Raw genomic sequence first — 23001 nt, 5'->3', positions numbered from 1 at the left:
AATGTATCGAAAATATGAATATTACCGAATGATCATATGTAAGCTTAATAAAATAGTACAATTCTGTGCGAAGCACGGGTAATTTACCTAGTATATAAATATATTAAGAAGAAGTAGCAGATTAAACAATTGGCACAGAGAAAACTCTGGAGGTAGTTTTTTTTTCCTCTCTGTGAATCTCCGACGGTGTTTAGAGAATTTGCGTAGGGTTTCGGCAGTTTTAGGGTACTGGTTGAATTGAAAAGATGTCAGGGAAGGTTCAAGATTATCGAATTTTTGTTGGTGGGTTATCTTGGGACGTAACTGAACGTCAGCTCGAAGACGCCTTTAGCCCTTTCGGTAAAATTGTTGATTGTCAGGTTCGCTGTTTTCCTTAATTCACTCTTATATTTCTTTCAATTTCTTAACGTAAATTAGCGCAATTTCTTCTTTGATATGGAAAAGTTGAAGATGTTAGCTGTTGTTCATATATTTGATGATTTAAAAAAAATCTTAGTTATATTGGAAGAGCATATAAATCTCGAACAATTTTGATCGGTGTTCAACTAAGGACCCTGTAGTTGAATGTTGTAAGCCGTCCTGCTTGATACTGAGTTTACTTCATTTTATTCACCTTTTGTTCTAGCAACTATATGGAGCATTTTTTTCTTGATTATTATAACAAGTCCACTTTTCTAGAGTATTCATAACTTAGGCTCAAACATATTCAAAAATATCATCTAGTCATTTATATTGTTGAAACTATATTATTTGCTTGATATCATATATTAATGGGCTTAGTTATATTAACCGAGGGAAGGGTTACTGCTGCATACACACCACCTTCTCTAGACCCCATTTGTGTGATTACATGGGATATGTGGTTGTTCTTGTTGCTTAGTTAAATTAAGACAAGATATTTTTAACTGGTTGGGGTTAATTCTCAATGCCCTCCTTTAATGAAGCTACATGTACTCCCAGTAAATTAATGGTCCAGATTGTCACCTTGGTTTTCCACCAGCACTCTACTTCCCAATGTGTTTTCTTTCTTTCACTAAACGTATCACTTTGTTTCTATGTGATTACAATAAAAATTGTGATTTCAAGTTCATTACTTACTTCGGTATTTTGTTTTTATGATTTTCTCCATATAAATATTATAGTATATTCGTTCACTTTTACCTGTACAAAGAGAACCGGGATTTTCCAAAGAATTACTGCAGCTTTCCCACTCCCTTTGATTCCACTATACTAAATATATATTTCTACTTTTAGCATATCAAGAGAAGAATCAACATTGATTACGTATTCCCCAAATCATTTTTCAATACCTAAGACTAAACATCAATTAATATGGATCTTGTGATAAAATGTGCATACCAATCATTGTCTTTTAAGTGGCATGCAAAGTCCAAAGTGGACAAGTAAAAGTGAACGTAGGGAATATCACAGTACATAATATAGAGAATTTGGATAGTGAAATTCATTGGAGAAGAAGAGTAAAAAGCTTTTTGTCTTCATCAATTGGGTGTGCAACCAAGCTATTCAAAAACCAAATTCACATCCCAAGTTCTTTATCTTCATCTGCAATGGAGCTTTGGAAATCAAGCTCTCATCCCCAACCCCAAGTTTTTAATCTTTGAAGAGTACAATTCAAATTATACTATTGTTACTGTAATATAAAGAGAAATTGAATATATTCACACAAAGAGAAAAAGTGCAAGGAAATGAATGATAGTGAAGAAGCAGGGTAAAATATGAAGTCTGTGAAGTGTTGGGGAAGTGGGCTTATGGTGGAAAACCAAGGTGACGGAGACTAAATAAGAGGATAACAATCTGGACCATTAATTTTCTGGGAGGACATGTGGCTTCTTTAAAAGAGTGCATTGAGAATTACTGCAGGTCTGCAGGATCCTCTACTAGAGAGGATCCAAATCCATTTTTATCAATGGTATATTAACAGCCTTTTGTACCCGGATGCCTAATTGTTGCTTCTTTATCTTAATCTGATAAGCGCTATCCAACAGAAACAGATTGCATGTTACTCCTTGTAGGTTGTCCTTTGAGTTGCGAACTTTTGGTGTGGTATACATCTGCTGAAGCAATGGAAACATTTTTTAAAGATAAACCGTGGATCAAACTGCTTTTGTTTTCAAATTCTTTTTTCTTCATTTCTTTATGATTTGTGTTCTGTGGGAATGTGGGTGGGACAGTCTTTGATGTTTGAATTTACTAGATTGCCTGATGTTGAGAACTATAGTCTTGTTATATTCTATATTTTTGTCCAATTTGATTATGTATTGATAACTTCCCTCAATTTTCTGTGGATCAAGCTTCTTATAGATTTGATGCCTTAAATGGACTAGTAATGAGGAAGTTGTTAGTTCATTGGGATGTGCAAAGTTTGCTGGGTGCCACATTTGAGATACTAGAATCTGTTCAGCAGCTTGTTTTTGAATTCACTCGCTAGACTATTCACAAAAGGCAGTTGACTTTCAATTCCATGTAACAATGAACAGTGGTTTGCTTTAAAGAAACATTTGAAAGTAGTTGAACTGAGATCAGATTCAATTTCGGAAAAAACTTGTTTGGAAGTGTGCTCTTTGATGCAGATTGCAGCGATTCACAAATTGTGCTCTGGTGTGATTAACTGCTTGAATTATTAATATCCTTTTTCTTTCTAGACTTCATTGCATCATCTGGATGTTGGCCTTGGATTGAAGACATTCTTCATTCTGATTTAGATGCATAGCAGTCAACTTACATTAATGTCCAGTAAACCGGTTTACCTTCTGAGATGCATCAAATGTGGTTATAGAGAGGGTATTCATAACATTTGATGTAAGATGCTTTGATTATGCGTATAAGTGGTATGTCGGCATACATTTTTCTGCTCTAAGAAGGAGGGTATTGGTTCTTTCTCTATTAAGAAAGTCCAGTGTGAATTCCCCTACTGAAAAGGTTCCATCAAGAGATGAATTTCAAATACATAAACTAAGCTCAGTCGTCAGTTCAAACATTTCTTCAAGTTGAGTTGGCAGACAGCTTCTGAGAATGGCACCTCTTGGTCTTGGCATCCTTCGAAATGAATCTAATTTGGAAAATGTCATCTGCTCTTCTTACTAGAAGTTGGGTGTCATATTCCCTAGTTCAAGGGGCCAGATGTTAGACATGATTATCTAAGTACTTTGGCAGGAACATGGAAGTATCATTTTCTCTTTTTAAGTTAATTTTTCAAATGTGCTATTTGTTTTCTAATTTGTGATCTCTGAGGTCCTTGGATTTTGTCCCATCAATAGATTCTATGTACTGTAAGCTGCATAAGATCTGGTCACGAAGTTCACAGGAGAAACATAAATGACTTTCATGCTTCTGCTTAGATGCTATTAAAATATTGAGACCTCTAGCTTTCTATGAGGATGTCCATTTTTGGGGTGTTCATAGACTACACGTTCTTTTTGAGTTTGTTTTGAAGAAGAATCAGGGAACAAAAATTTTGAAGCTATGGTGGCACTTATCAAACACCCTGATTCTCTAAACATGTGCCACAATCAAGAGGGAACTCGATTCTTGACCTTCTGGAAAGCCATAAGATCTAGATAGCTTGTTCTGTTTATTTGAAGGTTGGTTTGTTGCTTCAGTGTCTGAGGTCTTCGTACTTTGGACCATCAGAAGAGGACATACTTCTGAAGACAGAAGAGTAGTAGTTCTTCAAACAACCTAGTGAAAACAATGAAGGATCTTACTTATCAGATTTTTGTGGTTGATGATATATTGTGTTAGATTAGTTCTTTGGCATCTTAGTTGTCCACTCCCTTTGCATTGTATTTAATATGCTGAAGCTGGATTAAGATTTTGAAGGTTGGCTTCATCTTCTTTGGTGGCTTTCTAGTCAACAGTTGAAGAGGGGGAAGTTGAAATGTCCCTAGTTGGTGGATGTTCATAATATAGATTAGTTGAATTGATGCTGGAAAAGGTAGCTGAATGAAGATCAGTGTGTTGCATAATAACCGAAATTAAATGTTTGTGTGAAATCTAACGCGAAGAGCTCCTCAAAAAAAGGTATCTTGCAGCTGTGAGATTTTCTCAGTATGATCAATCACCTATGGCTTAGATATACTTCTTCCATACATTTACTCGGCACTCATGGTTGAAGTAAGTGAAGAAAAGTATATGGCTTTAAATCAGATCAATTGGCATTGTCAAGAATTTACCTGAGATGTTAGAATGCCTTCATATTTGTTGTTTTATGTTTGCTGTTAATGGTACCGACTTCATTGGGTGCATTTGATTCGAGTCAACCTAATGGGGATTGGGGTCAGATGATTGAAATCTGCAGGACTGCAGATTCTGCTGCCCAAGTAAGACTCCTTTGCTGTTTTAAATGTATTGTCATATATAATATCTTTCTACTTTTGGTGTAAAGAAGTAGGTTTAGAGGATATAGATCAGTTTGTAGATTTATTAAGATCTTTGTAAGTATCTTCTTTTCTATTTGTTTTTTTTTATCTAACACTTTTTGATGGTGTCCAGCATGTCCTTAATGCTGTGGAATACACATTTACCAGTTCCAAAAAAAAAAAAAAAAACTACTCTTAAGTTCCTCTTAAAAAAATACTTTTAAATTCCTAGGCCTTGCTCAAAACATGTTGATTCAAGATCCTCCATTCTCATCTTGTGATTTGATTAAGAAAACGTGTTGCCGTCTATTTTACCCACTGTATTTTAATTGCCTCCATTTATGCCATTGTTGCACGCACAATTATAAAATTGTAGTTGACTTGAGACCTGAAGTCCCTATCATGAAGTAAGTTAACAAAGTATTTTGAAGTTGAATGCTGAAGTGCCCAAGCAAAACCAAAAATTGAGGTGCTGCCTGATAGCATAAGTCTTATTTCCCTAAGTTGCTCGGACTCTCCAAAAATGTTGCTGCACCCGTGTCGGATCCTCCGAAAATGCACTAGTTTTGAAGGATCCGACACGCACCTGATGACATTTTTGAAGAGTCCAAGCAACATAGTTATTTCCAGTAGAATAATTGAGAATGTTTAACTCTAATCACTCATAATACCTTGTATTTGGTCTGGTTGTTAAGCGTGGTTAGGAGGGAAGGGAGCATCATAGAGTAAGCTTTATGGACGAATTGTAGATAATATATTTTTGGTAAGCAAAAATAATTTTGCTGATATTTCATCTCCAAGAAGGTAGTTTCCTACTACAAAAGTATCAAGGACTTCATGTCTTTCAAAAATGCAAGGAATCTCAATACATGATCTAAATCATATGCAGCGTTTCTACATCAGCAAAAAGTATAGGTATAAGTTTTACAAATGAAAACTCATAGATTGAGGATGACCTGAGGGATTAGTTAAAGGGGAAAAGGTTGAGGGACTTATAACTTAGGTCACAGGTTCGAGCCCTGCGCCATGCGAACTAAGCCTGGTATTTAAATGGGGAAGTGTGGAGGGGCGATCCATTTTCCCCGAGTTTCGAAGGCTGCCGCTGGTCCTCAATGATGGCCCCAGATGGATTTCTCGGTCATAAGAAGCCATAAGGATTTCTCAACTTATGGCTTTTCTCAGTCATAAGAAAAAAAACTTTAAGTTATGAATGATTGAGGATTTTGTAGCAATGGCAAAAATTTGAAAAACTTACCTAGGAAAGGCAATTATTCCCTTTCGTGTAAACAAAAAAACTGTGAAATTTGTCTATCTCTTCAGATCAGTATATGAAGGTTGATGCATGGGTGTCAAAAAACCTTTTTCTTTTTGTCCCAAGACTTATATTTTGATACCCTATTGTTTGTGGAAGGTGACAGGTATCCCGTGGAATTAGTCGAGCTATGCGCAAGCTGGCCTGGACACCAAGTTATCAAAAAAAAATTGACACCAATTATGAGGGGCCCCAACATGAACTATTCTAAATTCTTGAAAGTTGTGTCATTCTTAACGTTTCGTGCCTATTTATTGACTCAGAGTAACAGTCTTCAAATAGCTTTGATTTCTTTGATTATATCTTGGTCCAATCATGTCTTGGTATATTTGTGTAGGAGATAGGTTATTGTTTTGTGAATATGGGGAGGAGTAAAAAGGTTAATGATACTGCCTCTTCTTTTCTGAATTTTTGTGATGGTTCACTGTGATAAGATTGAGTTCCTGTGTTTAAATTGGCTATGTTGAGCAGTTTGTTTTCCTCAGAATTTGAGTTCCCGTGTTAAAAAATTGGCTTGGTTGAGCAATTTTTTTCCGCAGTATCATTCTGAAAGGAAGCTGTCTTGTTATGCTGATTGAGACAGTTTCCATTATACATGTATTGATCCACAATGTATTAGCTATGCCTCAATCCCAAATAGGTTGAACAATTTCTACTAGTATTAAAATGAAGGAGCTCAAAACATTTCTGGTCTTTCAGATATTTAGTTATTCCATTTGATGCTCTAGATATGTAGTGAAAAGAGTAAATGATAATATCCTGGCAATATAATGCTCATCATCAGTTTGATTAATTCACACTTGTATATTACAGGGGGTTCGAAGAACTCAGCTCTTTGATGTATGTTTTCTGGCATTAGTTTCTGAGTTTTTTGCCCTGTAGGTTATGCTGGACAGAGACACGGGCCGCCCTCGTGGATTTGGGTTTTTAACATTTGCAGACCGCCGAGCAATGGAGGATGCAATAAGAGAAATGGATGGTGCGGAGGTTGGTGATAGGGTGATATCAGTGAACAAGGCCCAACCAAAGATGGGAAGTGAGGATCCTGACCATGGCTATGGTGGAGGTTACGTATCAGGTGGCAGGGCGAGCTATGTTGGGGGTAATAGGTCAGTTGGGCAAGACACTTGCTTCAGCTGTGGTCGCCCTGGCCATTGGGCTAGAGACTGTCCATTGGAAGGAGGTGGCCGGGGTGCTCGACCACTAACACCCCCTCCTCGTTCTAGGTATGGTGGCGCACGTGGGGATAGGTTTGGAAGTGACCATGATAGGTACATGGATGACCGATATGATAGAGGGAACCATGCTGATAGGGAGCGCTATGACAGCAGATATGAGAGTCGTGATCGATACACTAGTGACAGGTATGTCCTTGTAAGAACTGAATAAAATGCAGTGGTATCACAATTTTGAGGGGAAGTTTGTTAGCAAGCCTGCTTAGCTTTCAGATTTTAACCCCAACTCCCCGAAAAATAATGGAGTAGTTGTACGAGGTGTCGCTGCGTTTAAATCTTTTTTTGCCCTCTTCTTCATTTCTTGTCTAGTTTTAAAATTGTGAGTGGTCGCTTGTTTTCTCACCAAAATAACGTGTATCCTAGGTACCCTCCTGGTGGTGATCGCTTGGGCAACAGGTATGGGGGTTCTGACCGCTACCCTCAGAATGGCTATGGCAAAGAAAGAGGGTTTGACAGAGATGTGGGTGACAGATATGAAGCTGGAGGGCCAGCACGATATGAGGGAAGAAACTACAGAGATAGAGCAGGACCTTATGATCGCCCTCGAAGGGGAGGCGGGCCGCCTTCCTTTGACCGTTACTGAGATGAATAAGCGCATCCATGTTGAATTTTAGTTGATCTCTGTAGTAGTATAGTGGTACGGATCACACTAGGATAAATGTATGTCGCTCTGTTTGGAAGCAGTTAGTAGTGACTAGTGATGAGTATTGACAAGTAGAGTACATCATTAGAGCTATGTTTTTTTTTCCAGTGAATATTGTATGCTTGATAAAAGAGGGAGCTTCCTCTATTGGAATGCATTATGGTATTTCCACTTATAATATGAAGCAATAAACAGCTGGTGACCAAAACTTGCAAGATAAACAAAAATGCATGAAGGCAACAACCAATCTCTGATATCTATCCCTACCAATGTACAAAATGTGGGACGTTCATAAATACAATTAATTAATCGCGAGTTTCGTTGAATAATATAATATTAAGTCTGGTGACCTAAAATGCTATAGTAAGTGTAAGCATGGTATTGATAGTTGAGCATCTTGATTGGTGATAGTTATGTACAAAGTCAGAAGAATGAAAAAGGAGAGTAAGATGGGGGTGGTTGTTGGTGGTGCTGCAGATTGAGCACCAGTACCGCTGAATATCATTCCGAACAAGTCGACACTGCCGCTATTGGACTGGGCGTGACCCCTGCCGCTTCCTTCAGTAGCGCCCCCTTGGGGTGAGATGCTTATGCTGTTGTCCCTGTTTTATATATATTTACAAGTAAGAAAATGCAACTGGTATGATAAAATTTTGCATCAGTTTTAAATTTTATCTAACATGAATTGATAATGCTAGCAAGTAAAATTCTATGATAAGCACTAATTGATGAGTCATGCTTTTTGGTATAGACTTGAATTATGATTTAAAACATTGATTTGAATAGATGTTGAAATTGTGTCTAGACATGCAATCTAAATATCAAAAGTTATATTTTTTTTCTCACTGAAAATTCCACAATTTATGAAAATTATCAAAACTTTTTCGAATATGAGTTGAACAGGTGTGGCCGGCCATCTGGAGGAGCTATTAATGGGTTTGCGAAGGGAGGTTGTGAATTTTACCAAAGAATGACATTTTTTAATAAATATGGATTGGTAACCTAGGGAGTAAAGTAGGCTTGGATAATTATTTTTGCAATAAATATACATCTTTTTTTAAAGAAAATTTTTACATTATGGAGAAGGTTTTTGATTTTAAGTTTTTTTAAAGATCACAATTTTGAACTTCAAGTTCTACCTTGGAGGAGAATTTGAAATGTGAAATCAAAATTTTAAATTAAAAAGTAGAAGTTCCATTCAAAGTTTGAGAAGCAACCACAAATTTAAAATCATGACTTTGAAACTGTACGTCCAAACAACAACCAAGTACAATTATTATTTTTAGCTGCCTCTATATTAATATATAATATAAATAAATTCTCATTTTTTAAACTTAAAGAGACTTTAAAATTATTTTTAATGATGTGACTAGAGTAGAATGAAATACTACCCTCCGGTTGCCAAAAATAATAATGAAATTCTTTCCTTTTTAGTCTATTACAAAAATGAACTCTTTCCTTTTTTGGTAATATTTTAATTTCAATTTTTCATGTGACATATTTAAAGCCACAAGATCAGATGATAGTTTGATACATTTGACATAATTTTAAACTAGAACCGTGAAATTAAAAAGTCTTATTTATTTTATTAAACTTCATGCTGAATTATCATATATATATATATTTTTTGGAACGGAGAAAGTATAAAATAAGCGCGTCCTTTGTATTGCTGGAAAGCTTGGAGCAGCAGAGCTCTCACATGCTAAACAGTAATGTGGTCCTCATCTGTCCTTTTTTTCCCCTGCCCTACAACTCTTATTAGAAGAAAAATGAAAGATTCCAATTTCCACCGGGTTGTGTCGTTTGGTAGGATGTATCATGTTTAGGCAAAATATTATTTAATTTTTTAATTTGGTAGAATTTTTACTTCATAATTTATTCAGTATTATAAGTGCATAATTAATACATAACAAATTATGATGTTAATAATATACGAGTTATTAATCTATCTAGGTATATACAAGGGGGGCTGACTGTGTAGTGGCCGGCCGGGCCCTACTGAAGGGTTTTACATCAGCTTTCACTGTCCCACGTGAAGACGCCTACCTACCTTTAATACTACACTTTAACACTCTTTTGAAAAAAACAAATTACGTCATTTCAAATCATGATTTGAATCATAAACTAATTGTTGTTTTTGAGTCTATGAATCAATTAAGGCCATTTGAAGAGCTGATTTTCTCTTATTTGTTTAGGTTTGTCAATTTAATTATTGTCAGAGTTTATGAGTCGATCAACCCCATAATTATGTAATGAGTCCAGCTACTTTTTAGCTGTCTTTATGGTGCAATTACTTTCTATCTATCTGCCTCTAAAGTCAGCTATTAGTTCAGAGGTACTTTTTTTAAATTTGCTCAGGTGGTGGTGTGTATGAATCACTTGCTTATAATTTTCAAGAAAAAAGGTAGAAATATGGGAGAAGTACCTGGAGCCACCAAGGACACCAGCATTGGCGGTGAGCTGGTTGATGAGAAGGGCGGATTTGGGATCGACGCTGTAGGCTTTGGTATATTGGTTGGTAAGGCCTTGCCCTGAAGGCACAAAAAATGCGCCATTAACCATAGTGTCCCCGTCCGTCCTCCAATTCCATTCATCCCACTGCCCATTGTCCGTGTCCTCCCGCTTCGTCACCTGTTCGTTCATCCCACATATATAATCACAAATCAGCTTTTATTACCTTTACAACTTCTTATTCAGGAGTAATTATTAGCTCTTAAAAGTTTGGTTCTCAATTATAGTTTCAAGTTTCAACTTTAATGAAGTAACAATCATATCATATTCAGGTTTCTGATTAAATATATAATATTCCCTCCGTCCCAATATATGTCACATACATTTTTTTAGTCTTCTGTAATTATAAATAATTAGAACACAAATGGCCAAGAGTCTTCTGCACTAAAACTATTAAACTTTATGTCAAAGTATCACATTGAGACGGAGAGAGTAGTTTATTAAACATGACAAGGCTCAAAATAATTTAGGTTCCAAATGCAACAATTATCACCAAAATATGTCCTACAGAAAGAGAAAAAAACAACTTTTTCCCAGTAGCCCCAAATTAAAAAGGATTGAGAAAGGAAGCACACATGATAAAACCCCGATTTTATGCAATAGCTCACAAACCACACAATGGCAAGAAGGATAGAGAAATTTACCTCCTTCAAATTTGGATCATCAGGAGCAGTATATCGATTGCCTTGACTGTTAATGGTAGGATTAGCACTTCCACCAATTGCATACATTTGCCAGTGTGTGAAATCGTTGTTCACCACATGTACATATCCTCTTCTAATTCTTGGCATTCTTTGTACTAATCCTTCTCCGAAATGATTGAATGCAATTGTCACCTAAACAACATAGATCAATCTCGCAATTACTTACTAAAACTAGAAAGAAAAAACAAAGAAAGAAAGAGAAAAATCAGTAATCAACCTGCATTCCTGAATCAGGCAAGTATTTATCATCATGTCCCAAGAGCATAACATCATCATGATGACTAAAATAGTTATTCGATATGGTAATAGCAGTAGACCCCATGATCGCATCAATCAAGCCGTCGGTACAATGAGATAATGCACAGTGATCAATCCAGATATTATGAGATCCAAAGATGGATATACCATCACCATCCGATTTGCCTCTCCACCCAACATGCGTAGGGCTCGACCGTATGTTAGTATTACCCGAAGGGACACAATTGTAAATATGAACATTATGTATAATCACATTGCTCACATACTGTAATGTAATACACCCATTGCCGGTGATGTGAACATTTGCTCCCCGTCCGTCGATGGTCTTGTAGTTGTTGATAATAAGCTCATGCTTTAGCTTTATGACCATGTCTGCTGCAAACACGATCCAAAGAGGTTCCTCTTGAACAACGGCGTGACGGAGAGTGCCCGGAGTTGGGTTGACGGTGTCTCTGTCTGAGGAGTCTCTGACTACGTAGATCTGACCTCCTTTCCCACCCATTGCACCCTGACCGAAACCAATGGAGCAGTCTGCTAGCCTTTGCCGGTCTTTGGCCCAGTTTGGGTCGCATTGCCAGCAATCGTCTATTGGGTTTCCTGTACTCTGACATTTGTTATCTCTTACAGTTGTCTGGAGTAGTAATCTGGACTCATTGACTTTCCTGTAACAGAAACAAGCGATGGATGCATAAACATGAAATTAAGTGGGAATTTAAGAGAAATAATGCAGATATTTAGTTACCTTTGTAGTTGGTGAACAACAGATTCAGGATAAGGGTGTTGGTTAGGAAGGGTAAGATTGAGTTGGGCATTAACTAGATGTGAGAAGGAGACAATGAGGTAGATAAATAAGAGAATGGCTGTGGCAGGAGGCATCCTCAGCTTCATCCTTGCCCTGTAAAACAAACTCTGGGAGGACATATCTAGTTCTTTGAAATGCTTGCTGCACATTCTGTGAAAATGTATAGAATACTACAATAATAATAATAATAATGGAGTAGTGTCAGTAATTAGGGTTTTGGACATACTCTATATTGGGGGTGATGACTGTGATGTTCATACTATATTGAAGGATGGAGGAGAGAGCACTTTTCTTTAGTAGCTCCCTCACTCTCTATTTAGGGGTCTTCAAACAAAATGGATGTGTCCAATCAAATTTTTAAAAAGAAAAACAAATTACTTGTGATATGGTTTAATTTGATTTTATGTTTAATTTAGTACTATAATGTAACCACTTATCACACCAGTGAGGAGGTGCGAGATGTTAATAATAGAGGGTATGAGGAGATGCAGTATAAGCCGAAAGAGTATTGAGCAGAGGTGATAAAACATGATATGATATTACACATGATCTTAAATAGAAGGGTGTGAAGGATATGTATAAGGGCAGAATGTTAGAAAGTAGTGTAGTATTGTCTTGCTTATAGTAGTTGGTGTTTGTCATTATACTAGTGGTATTATTATTGATTAGTGTCTTTTGATTATCACACTATTGTATTATTTATTTTTTCCTTTTTTGGATAGACTTTGCACTACCTGTGTTACCCTATATTTTCTTCACTATCTTTGTTGTAGATGGATTTACTATCGAGGCTTTTTCGGAATAACCTCTCTGCATGCACGAGGTAGTGGTAAGATTAACATACATTTTATCTTCTCCAATCCTCACTTATAAAATTTCACTAGATATGTTATAAAATTTTACTACAATATAAAAAAAATACTTCGAAACACTTGTTATATATTTTGTGTTGCAGAGACCTTACAAAAGAATTAAAAATAAAAATAAAAGAAACCAAACCGAGGGAAAATGAGATAAAAATCCAACTTTTATTGGTTTAATTTTATCTTATTTAAATAATTTAAAAATTAATCTGGTTTAATAAAAGTCAAGGTTAAGGGCATTTTGGTACTTCAGTTTGTGCACTACTCTGTGGACATATAAAAAAGTGTTTAAAATATGAAGAAGTAAACATTTATACAAAAAAAAAGTTAACTATATATATATATATATTATAATTTTTTTGTAAAAGAGGATTTAAATAAACCGATTTAGTTCTACTCGACTCCGCCCTTAGACATTGTTATTGTGCTCTACCTGTTTGTTAAATGAAAAATCTTTTTTTTTTTGGTTAAAATCTTTTTTTAGGAACATGAAATAGAAATTTTATCATTAAAAAAATATGATTTAGCTTTTTTCTATACACCGTGTGTATTGTGGATTAGCTGGCTTCCACACTGTAGAATGGCAACGACCCTTCTCTTCGTTTAACGAAAGAATCTTTCTTTAACACTATTTGACTTTTTGCAGTTTTACTCTTTGGTACATTTAGTCCGTTGTTATCCACCATTGCTCCATACATTAATTTTTTTTTAAATTAGTATCGTGAAAACATGAAATAATATTATTTTATAAAAAATTATATAATTAGTAAATTAATATTTATCAATTTAAAGAGTGTTTCGAAATTCAATAAAAGTTAATTTTGATTATATCATTTGGGGATGAATCCTCAAGGAATTTAAATGATCCTTCTTGTGAAAAACGACATTCATGATTTTGAGGTTATAATTAATAATCTTGATTATTTCAATAAAATGGATGTCAATGACCCGTTAGATTATTCGGATGAAAATTATATATGTTTAGAGATTCAGAGCTTAGAAGGAATTGTGGATACGATCGGAGAAAATAATGTCGAAAATGAAGTTGAAGACAATACAATTCCAAAGGAACTAATTAATTGACCGAGTATTAATTTATAAAGGTTCTACCGTATTAAAAAAGTAAAGGATCGTTTAATTCATAGATATAGGATAACAATTTAGGATAGTCGTACTTGAAATTATTCAATTCTATATTAGATTGAATTTTTATTTTCAGTACATCTAATATTTATTTTTAAATGTAATATAGATGGTGCTAATCAGTGTTCTAAAAGTCAGGATTGTAACACCTCAAAAATTGAAAAGTTGAAAAGGAAAGAAAAAGTGTATTTTTTGCACTAATTCAGTGGTCTATGAAACAGATCTATGGATCGTAGAAAATCCTACAGGCCGTAGGAAGGGAACTGTAGACCTAGAGTTGAGTTTTTGAAATTTCAAATTTTTGAAGTTTGACCTACGAATGTATAGGATGAATCGTAGAAATTTAGACGAGTCGTAGATGGGTTTCGTAGGGGTACTCCAGACTTAGTAAAAATTTTATGTTAAAATTGAGGTCTACGGTTAGGGTCTACAGACTGTAGAAAGTTAAACGGTCCGTAGAATGGTGTCATAGGAAGTATTTTAGGCCCAGTAACTCGACCTACCGTTGACCAGTACGGTCCGTAGGTCCAAATCGTAGGGCCCTCCGACAGTTATTTCTTAAGGGTATTTGAGTCTTTTTTTATGCATTTAATACATATACTATGTCGTTTTGATCCTAATTTTAAGTCATACAACTACCCTTCTACTCCTAAAATTACCCCAAAGCTAGGGTTTCAAGATTCAAGTCTCTTTTTTCCTCCATTGATTTTGAGCTTTGATTATCAAGGTATGTAGAGTTTCATCAATGGGTTCCATTCACCCATTGAGCCCCCAATGATTTCTCAATTCTCCAAGTTCAATTTCATCAAATTGATGAGGTTTTCATTCAATTCTTCATGGGTTCTAATTGTGTTGATTCAATTGGTTGATTTTGATCTTATTATGATTTTTTGACTCAATTGCATGTTTTTCAATCGATTTCATATGAACCCATGCATTATTCATGATTTTGACTATGAACTCTTAAAGACGTGAATTTATGAAAAAGTTATGAATCTATGAACAATGTTTTCATGAAAGTTATACATGATTGGTGAAAATAAATGTTTTATGATCTAGGGTTGATTTAAGATAAACATCAATGAAATTGTTAAAAGATTTCCTCACATATTAAGGAATCATGATTGGTGAAAGGTTTTTTCACACATGCATGCTTCATGATTTAAGGAGTTACTCTATGATGTTTTAAGCTTGAATTAGTAATTTAATGTGCCTTCCATGTATGATGATATGTTTATGAATATGACTATTCCATTGGAATTTTACTTAGCACCGAGAGGATATTGAGATGGAGGCTCTCCTGTTAGTAGAGGTTGGGTCTATAGTAGCAATCTCTTTGTCCCTAACTGCGTGGCCCCATAAGATTTGTCTTAGAAAGACATAACTCGTGGATCCACCTAAGCTAAAAGTGTAAGGTCCTTGCCTTGGCAAGTAAGGACATCTCTTTTCAGTGTGAGAGTAAGTCAACAGATTCCATGTTATAGCTCACATGATCTATGTCGGTTGTAAAAATCCCACAGAACAAACTAAAGTTACTTCAAGGTTTTTATGAAGCTTTCCTTATGATTTTAAAATGCATGGACCATGTTCATGATTTATGAATCTCCTTTAAAGGTTGTTACTATGTTTTAGCTTGGTCATGCATATCATGTTTTCCTTTATGTCCCCTTATGATCATGTTTTACGTTTTATGTATATTTCTTATGAATTCATACTTATGCCTGCATTGTTTAAATAATGTAGGGTCTGACGATCTTCCTCCCCCCGTTCGTGGCTAGTGGATTGCTTTGTAGATTGAAGACTTGGTGAGTCCTCATGTTCTGAGGACCTTGTAACTTATGTTTACATTCTTTTATGTCTTTAGTTTTCCGGCATTGTATGTGGTGTATGGGTTACGTCTCAACCACTCTTAATGTATTAGATTGGCTTGTCTAGACTATGATTAGACTTTCGCTTTCATGTCAAACTATTTCATGATATGATATTATTTACTTAAACTCTCACATTTTCTATTATGTTATGTTGTATGTATGTCAAGTGACTTGTGTAGGGCCTCTCATGGTCATATACGTCATGTCATGTCTAGGGTGTACTTTGGATCGTGACAAGGGTAGGGGCACGAGGCGAGGCATTTTATACAATATAGGGTGAGGCGTAATCCTCGAGATAAGGGGCATAAGTCTCATGAATCTACATGGTGTAAGTCCCATGAATCTACGGAGGGAGTACATCTCATGTATATTCAATTCTACAATTTTATCACTAAGAAAATAAGGAAAAGTAAGACTTTCGATGATTTTACTAATAAATAACCAATAATATAAAAAAGTATTATAATTATAATTTGAGAAAGGCAACAACTAACAACACAAAATGATAATAGTTAAATTAATCTTTATAACGAAATCATCATTTATCTTCGCATACTAGTCCTTCTCATCCTCAATTATTATTTGCACTGATTATTATTTATATATTTTAAACTAGAAGGATAAAAAGTGTAAGAATAACAAAAAAAAGTAATTTGTTAAGGCTAAAAATGTAAGAATAACAAAAAATTAAATAAAGTTATCTTAGAAACATAGTGCTATGAAAGCTCATTCCTATCATTTAAGACATGATTATCTAAAAAATTGTTTATAGCAATATTATTTTCTATGAGAGTTTAATTATACATTTTAGAAAGAAAAAAAATAACTACAACCTAAAAAAAACATGATAGCATCAAATATAAGTATCATTACACCAATAATATATAAATATAATTTAAAGCAAACATGGTTCAAAAACCAAAATAAATAAATAATAATGTATGTGGCGTACGTTTTTACGCCGAGGAGTTATATTTTTAGGACTTATGTCCTATGAATCTAAGCCTTCAATTTACACCCCGAAACATTTTTGATACGTCTCGCCCTAAAAATATTTTTGAAAACACAGATGCCAACAAAAGTAATCCAAGTAGGAGTTCTTAATCCAAGTAGCAGATCCATAGGAACGAACCAAGCTCCGTGGAAGTGGTTGCATCAACAGTTGTAACTAATTTTCAAAGTCCTCGAACGAACTCTCAATATTCATTTGGAGTCCTGTGAATGTAAATCGAACATGCTATCCAAGCATAAATGATATTTTCGACTCAACAAATTCGAGAAAACAATCATTGTGAATCATCTTGACAAAATGTTGATCAAAGTCAATTCTTCAATTAAAAGCAACTAAAAACAAAGAAACAACCAAGCGCTCTAATCAAAGCAACAACCTTGAGACTCAAGCCATTGGTCCTAGTAGATCAAAATCAATATTCTGGAGGTAATGGTGCTGGCAGGAATCTAGTTTGAGCCTGTTTACCAATCGTGTTGACAAAAGTCAACCCTTTCAACACAAAAACTCCAAACTCCAACTGGGAAAAACTCACCTAAAACTCTCTCAAATACCTCAGAAACCAATCCATTTACCCCGACAAGCTACAAAACACAAAATAGAAGCTACAAGAAGGAAAAACAGTAAAAACACGCAAAAACAAGCAAATAACCACGAGAATCATTACAAAGAATGAAATCAAGAAATATAAAAAAAATCTCAAAATCACCAAGGATAGCAATGTAACATAATGTCGTTAATAGATTTCCTATTTATTTTCGGACTGACTATGAAGCCAAAAAATATGTTAAACTCACAAATATGAAATTCATCCCAAAAGGAAAAATAAACTCAACAAAACATAACAACATTGAAATAACAAAAACATGATTCAATAGTGTATTCAAATCAGAATACACAATCTAGGCTATGATGTCATTATTGATTAATCAAAGGAGCAAGGACAATGGATTGTGTACCTTATAATCGTAGCGGAAATCGTTGATTTGGTTATCAACCGAATTTGTCCCAAGCCCACATTTAATCACTACGAAATAAAATTATGATTCCACAAACTAAAAGTCTTGTGTCTTTTCCTTTGCGAAGAAGAGAGATCTATAAAAAAATTGGTTATGCAAAAAAATGATTCTAGAGAAAAGCCCTTCTGCACTTTTGATATAACATAGAAAAACATTCCTAAGAAGTTTGTGCAAACTGAAAAGCTTATTACTTTAGTTTTTCTCCAGTAGCCTTCTTCAATTTGATCTCCTCTAAATGAATCGAGTCGGACCAGTCCACATGGGTAACTGTCACGACCCAAAGTATACCCTAGGTGTAACATGACGTATAGAACTCCGAAAGGACCTTTACAAGCCACTTAACATACATCATACAAAATAATAGAATAAAGATTTCAAAAGTCGTATTTTCATATTACAAAAGAGTTTGACAAAGCGGAAGTCTAACATAGTGTAACACCTCACTTTTTGAAAGAACTAGAAAGACTTAGAATTGGAAAGAAACCATTTTTTAAAATAATCAAATTTGGAAAGTTTGACAAAGTTAAGCTAAACATGAGTTTTGGGTCGACTTTAAACGACCATAACTCCTAGATCAGGATGATTTAGGTGTTCTACCAGATATCGTAGGAAAGATCTTTGAATTATCTTTCCAACGCCACCAAGATTGATAAATTTTGAGTTCGTATGAGGGAGATATGCCTATTTGAAGTCGGGCTGTCCGAATAAGGAAAGTTACCCTAATTTTAGAAGGGTATTATGCTCTTTTCACTACCCAATTAATTAAATTCCGTTTTGGTAATTAAGTTGGGGACAAAACTGATTGGATTCAGTTTACTCTTCATAAAAATAAGTTAAGGTTTTGAGAGAAGAGAAAAGAAGAGGAGAAAAAAAGAGAAAAGAGGAGAGGATCAAGGCGTTCGTCGAGGTTCTTGAGTTTTGTCGTAGATTGTCACCATGGGTTTGATCCCTAAGAGGTATGTAAGCTTTCATAGTGTTGAGTTTGTTCACCCACACACCAATAATGTTAATTTCAGGTTGAAAATTTGGTATTCTTGAATTATGTTCTTGAAATTGGCTTTCGTTCTTAAGTTTAGATGAGATTGATGAGTTCTTGAGAAAATCGTGTCAATTTTAGAGTTATGTTTGATTAGATTCTTGTGTTCATCTATGGGGTATCTGAATCTAAAGAGGAATTGAAAAAAAGAATCGAATTTAGGCGAATTGGGGTTAGAAAATGAAGAAGGAAAAAGTCGGGTAAATCTGGGTATCAGGTCCGCGACGCGGACCTATTCCTCAGGATGGGAATTTTTTTCTCTGCATCGCGGAGAGGTCACGGACCCTTCTGCCTCAAAATTTATTTCGCGTCCAAATATTTAAATGCATCTCCGCGTCGCGAACTTGCTTCCATCGTTTCTCATGTTTAACTATCTAAAAACACTTCTAAACATCATGAGATCTTTCCTATCACAAATAACAACCTTGAATTCATAAATCAAATTTAAGGTAGAGTTGAGAGTCAAGTTTTGAGAGTTCTTTCGAACATTTTTGAGAAAGTCCCTTTGAGTCTTTTTGAAGAGTCTTCTACAATTTCTAATAACTTGTTTCGAGACTCGTGTAAGTGAGCATGAGAGTGAGGGGGAATGTATTCATGAGTCTACACTACCATCGAGATCCTTCATATCATGAACCATAACTCTTGAATTCATAATTCACATTCAAGAGAGAGAGTTAAGAGTAGAGTTCAAGAAAGTCTTTGAGTTCAATTGTGAATCCTTTGAGATCAACTATCGATTTGAGCTAAGTTTTGAGGAAGTAAGTATGAGAATGAGGAGAGTCGTATACATGAGTTCCATAATGTTCTGTAAACCCTCGAGTCGAGTCGTTCATGCCCATAAATTCCCCATGAACTTCATAAGTTGAACATCTTTGAGAAGAGTAGTATCTTCAAGTTCTAAGTCTTGTGTATTGAGTTCCTAATCCCTTTTGAGATTATATTCCTAATCATGGGACTATTACATGTTACTCATGAAGTCCTTGAGTTGAGTAGTTCGTGCCTATAATTTCGCATAAACCCTATAAGTCGAGTAGTCTGGAGATGAGAAGTATCTTTGAGTCCTTGAGTTGAGTAGTTCATGTCCCTAATTCCGCATGAATTCTCTGAGTCGAGCATTCTTGAAACGAGTATTATCATTGAATTTTTTGAGTTTTGAGTTGTTGAGTTCCGACTATTGAGTTCTATATATATGATTATTGAAAACCTTGAATTGAGTCGTTCACGTCCATAATTCGGCATGAACTTTATTCTGAGAAGTCTTTTACAAATTTTTCTAAACTTGTTTTAAGACTTGAGCACTTGAGTTGAGAAAGAGTAGAGTCGAGTCATTTTCTTTAAAATGATATATGGGAACTAAGTATTCCCAAGAGTAAATGTTTTCACATATAAAAGAGGAGGAAACTGAGATTTCTGAAAGAGTTTTGAGCAGTTGAGTAACATCTCATTTTTTAGAAAAAGATTTTGAGTAATAATCTCAAACCATAGAAAGAGTTATGTTTTTAAAACATATGAGCTGAGTATATTTTGGGAGTAGTATTGAGCACCGATATGGGGACGAGTTCAGATAACTCAAGTCTCCATAAACCATGTAGCCGACGTGGGTAGAAAGGGCCATACTTTTTAGATGATTCCTTAGTGCTTTTTAGCACAGACTAGTGGATCCACTTAGTTGAGTGGTCTTATACCTTGACAAAGTATAGGACAGTTCTGGCAGCGTGGACAAGACGTTATATCATCACATAGCTCATAGTAATGGTTGTCGGTTACGAAAACTCCCAGAGAGTTATATTGTGTTTTTATATACACACCGATTATTATTGTATTTTTTTCAATACATTGAGTTGCTATCTATAGTTTTAAGCTTTCCATATATATATATTGCATCTTTTACTATTGCTTTATCCTTGAGTATCATAAGTTGAGTATTTTGAATTGAGTATCTTTTCCTTGAGTACTTCTGAGTTGAGTAAGTTTGAGTAGTTTTGAGTAGTTTTGAGTATCCTTGAATACTCCTTGAGTTGAGTTAGTTTGAAAAGAGGTAAGTATGTTTCCTTTTTATCAAGTCCAACCTTATGTTTATGCTTTAGAATTCCCCTTACATGCTTGTACATTCCACGTACTGAGTCATTTGGCCTGCATTATTTCATGATGCAGATACAGGTATTCAAGGTCATCAACATGAGCTTCGTTGATACCACATGGAGTTCGAGTTAGCTATGGTGAGCCTCATTGCTTCCGGAGGGTTCCACTTTTACTTTCAGTTATATCAGTTGTTAGGAGGTCATGGTCTTGTCCCGACTTCCATCTTTGTCATTTAGAGGCTTCATAGATAGACTGTAGAGTTTCAAAAGTTTTTTTATTTATTTTATTAAATGTTTTAAAGACTTAAGTTGCCTATTTTATGGCGTGTTGAATAATTTATTTTTATTCAGAATTTTTGATTTGAGTTAAAGCTTTGTAATTGAGTTTCATGAGTTTTTATTTAATTTTTAAGTTTTGTATGCTTGAGTTAGTCTTCCGCTTGTAGTTAGCCAAGATGAGGGTTCACTTGGGGACCAACAATGGTTCTCGAGTGCCGGCCACGTCCAGGGTTTAGGCTCGGGTCGTGACAAATAATCTCAACAAGCCATCTAAACATAAAATAAAAAATGGTTCAAACGTAACCTATACACCACATATATCATCCGAAAACTAAAAATACACAAAACAAGTAAATGTGTCTCGATCCTCGAAACATAAGGACTCACCAACTCTTGAATCCGGTAGAATGATCAACTAGCCACGAGTGTGAGAGGTAGGAGCGTCGGATCCTACATTAATAAGATAATGTAGGCACAAGTATGCATTAGAGTATGAGGCAATATGCATAAATAGACATGATGACATAGATAGCTTAAACATGTAATTCATGACTAACATTTGAACATTTAAAGCTTTAAAGAAGCGATGACATGTAAATCATAAGATATGGTCAACATATTTTTAAAAGAAGAGACATAAGAAAGCTTTGAAGAAGCATAATCATTTTTTGTGGGATATTAGCTTTAACCGACAATAAGACCATAAGAGTTATATCATGGAATCCAATATCTCTCTTATATCGAAATAAGGGGATTCTACTTGCCAAAGTAGAATCTGTACACATCATCTTTTGCTAAAGTGGAACCACTAGATAGGTCATTTAAGACAATCCTACAGGGACACATAGTTTGGGACTAGAGGTTGCTACTAAAGACTACCCTATTTGAGTCTCCACCTCAAAGATAGCCCTCTCGGTGCTAAGTCTAAATCCAACGGAATAGATAAAAGCCCAAATATCATTATTACATAGGAAAGGCGATATTCAATACCAATCCACATCTTAAAGACCATATCATAGAATAGCTCCTTAAATTACAATTCAAACGTAGGTGAAAAAACTTTTCACCAATGTGATATGTGAGAAACACCTTTCACAATCATGATCATATTGGTATGTGAGAAAACCTTTCACAACAATATCATTAATACTTTCATTTAAAAGCACCATATCATCATAAACATCATTTTCATAAGACATGCATAATCTTTCAAAATTCATAGTTCATAGGTTCATGGATTTTTCATAAGTTCATAGTTGGAAGTCATGGATCATGCTTGGGTTCATATAATTTCAACTAGATTTCATGTAATTTACATTAAATCATGCAATAAAAGATTTAAACAACAATAAAAATCATAATTGAATAAGACTCATATAGAACTAAGAAAAACACTAATTTGATCAATTGAAATTGAATTGAGAATTTGAAAACCTTGGGGACCCCATGAAGGAATAGACTCCATGGGTCAATACCCACATACCTTGCTACTCAAGCCCAAGATGAATGGTGAATGGAAGACCTTGGAGTGAACCCTAACTTATTTTTCTTCCTTAGGTTGAGAGGGAATTTAAGAGAATGAATTTGGTTAAATTTTGGGGAAATAGATGAATGGGTTTATGATACGCTCAAATTACACCTCCCTAAAGAAGCATAAGCGATTGTTATCAAGTAAAGAACCCAACTTGTAGGTTGGGGTCGATCCCACGAGGAAAATGGTTTAGACTTAACTTTAACCAACAATTATATTCGTTTAGTCAAATTACTTCCAGAAACAAGTAATTAAAATGGGGGGGGGGGATTTGTGAAACAAATTGTAAGAATTCAGTAAGTAATCAGTAAACAAAAGTCAATTT

The 23001-nt window shown here is 35.1% G+C and overlaps 2 protein-coding genes across 5 annotated transcripts; one reads left to right on the top strand and one right to left on the bottom strand.

Annotated features, from left to right (window-relative positions):
• Positions 1-129: 129 nt before the first annotated feature.
• On the top strand, positions 130-7744 carry LOC102601577 (glycine-rich RNA-binding protein RZ1C-like). Of its 4 annotated transcripts, none has more exons than XM_015303940.1 (4): positions 271-359; positions 2664-4340; positions 6574-7055; positions 7290-7744. In XM_015303940.1, exons 2-4 carry the CDS (start codon positions 4242-4244, stop codon positions 7507-7509), a joined length of 801 nt encoding a protein of 266 aa, XP_015159426.1. In that variant the 5' UTR covers positions 271-359; positions 2664-4241; the 3' UTR covers positions 7510-7744. The 4 variants fall into 4 exon arrangements, with proteins under 4 accessions (XP_006364446.1, XP_015159426.1, XP_006364447.1 ...); XM_006364385.2 differs by having other exon boundaries at positions 272-359; positions 2323-4340; XM_015303939.1 differs by having other exon boundaries at positions 277-359; positions 2313-4340.
• A 58-nt stretch (positions 7745-7802) lies between these two features.
• Positions 7803-12215, bottom strand: LOC102602135 (probable pectate lyase 5). Its single transcript, XM_006364386.2, has 5 exons — positions 11785-12215; positions 11002-11704; positions 10725-10916; positions 9995-10200; positions 7803-8171 (listed from the first exon to the last, which is right to left on the bottom strand). The coding sequence occupies exons 1-5, from the start codon at positions 11991-11993 to the stop codon at positions 7928-7930; spliced, it is 1554 nt and encodes a 517-aa protein (XP_006364448.1). The 5' UTR covers positions 11994-12215; the 3' UTR covers positions 7803-7927.
• Positions 12216-23001: the final 10786 nt, after the last annotated feature.

The sequence above is a fragment of the Solanum tuberosum genome, unplaced genomic scaffold, assembly GCF_000226075.1.
Source record: "Solanum tuberosum cultivar DM 1-3 516 R44 unplaced genomic scaffold, SolTub_3.0 scf00491, whole genome shotgun sequence".
Lineage (NCBI taxonomy): Eukaryota > Viridiplantae > Streptophyta > Magnoliopsida > Solanales > Solanaceae > Solanum > Solanum tuberosum.
The sequence above is the reverse complement of the archived record's forward strand: the minus strand, read 5'-3'. Positions and strand labels throughout refer to the sequence as shown.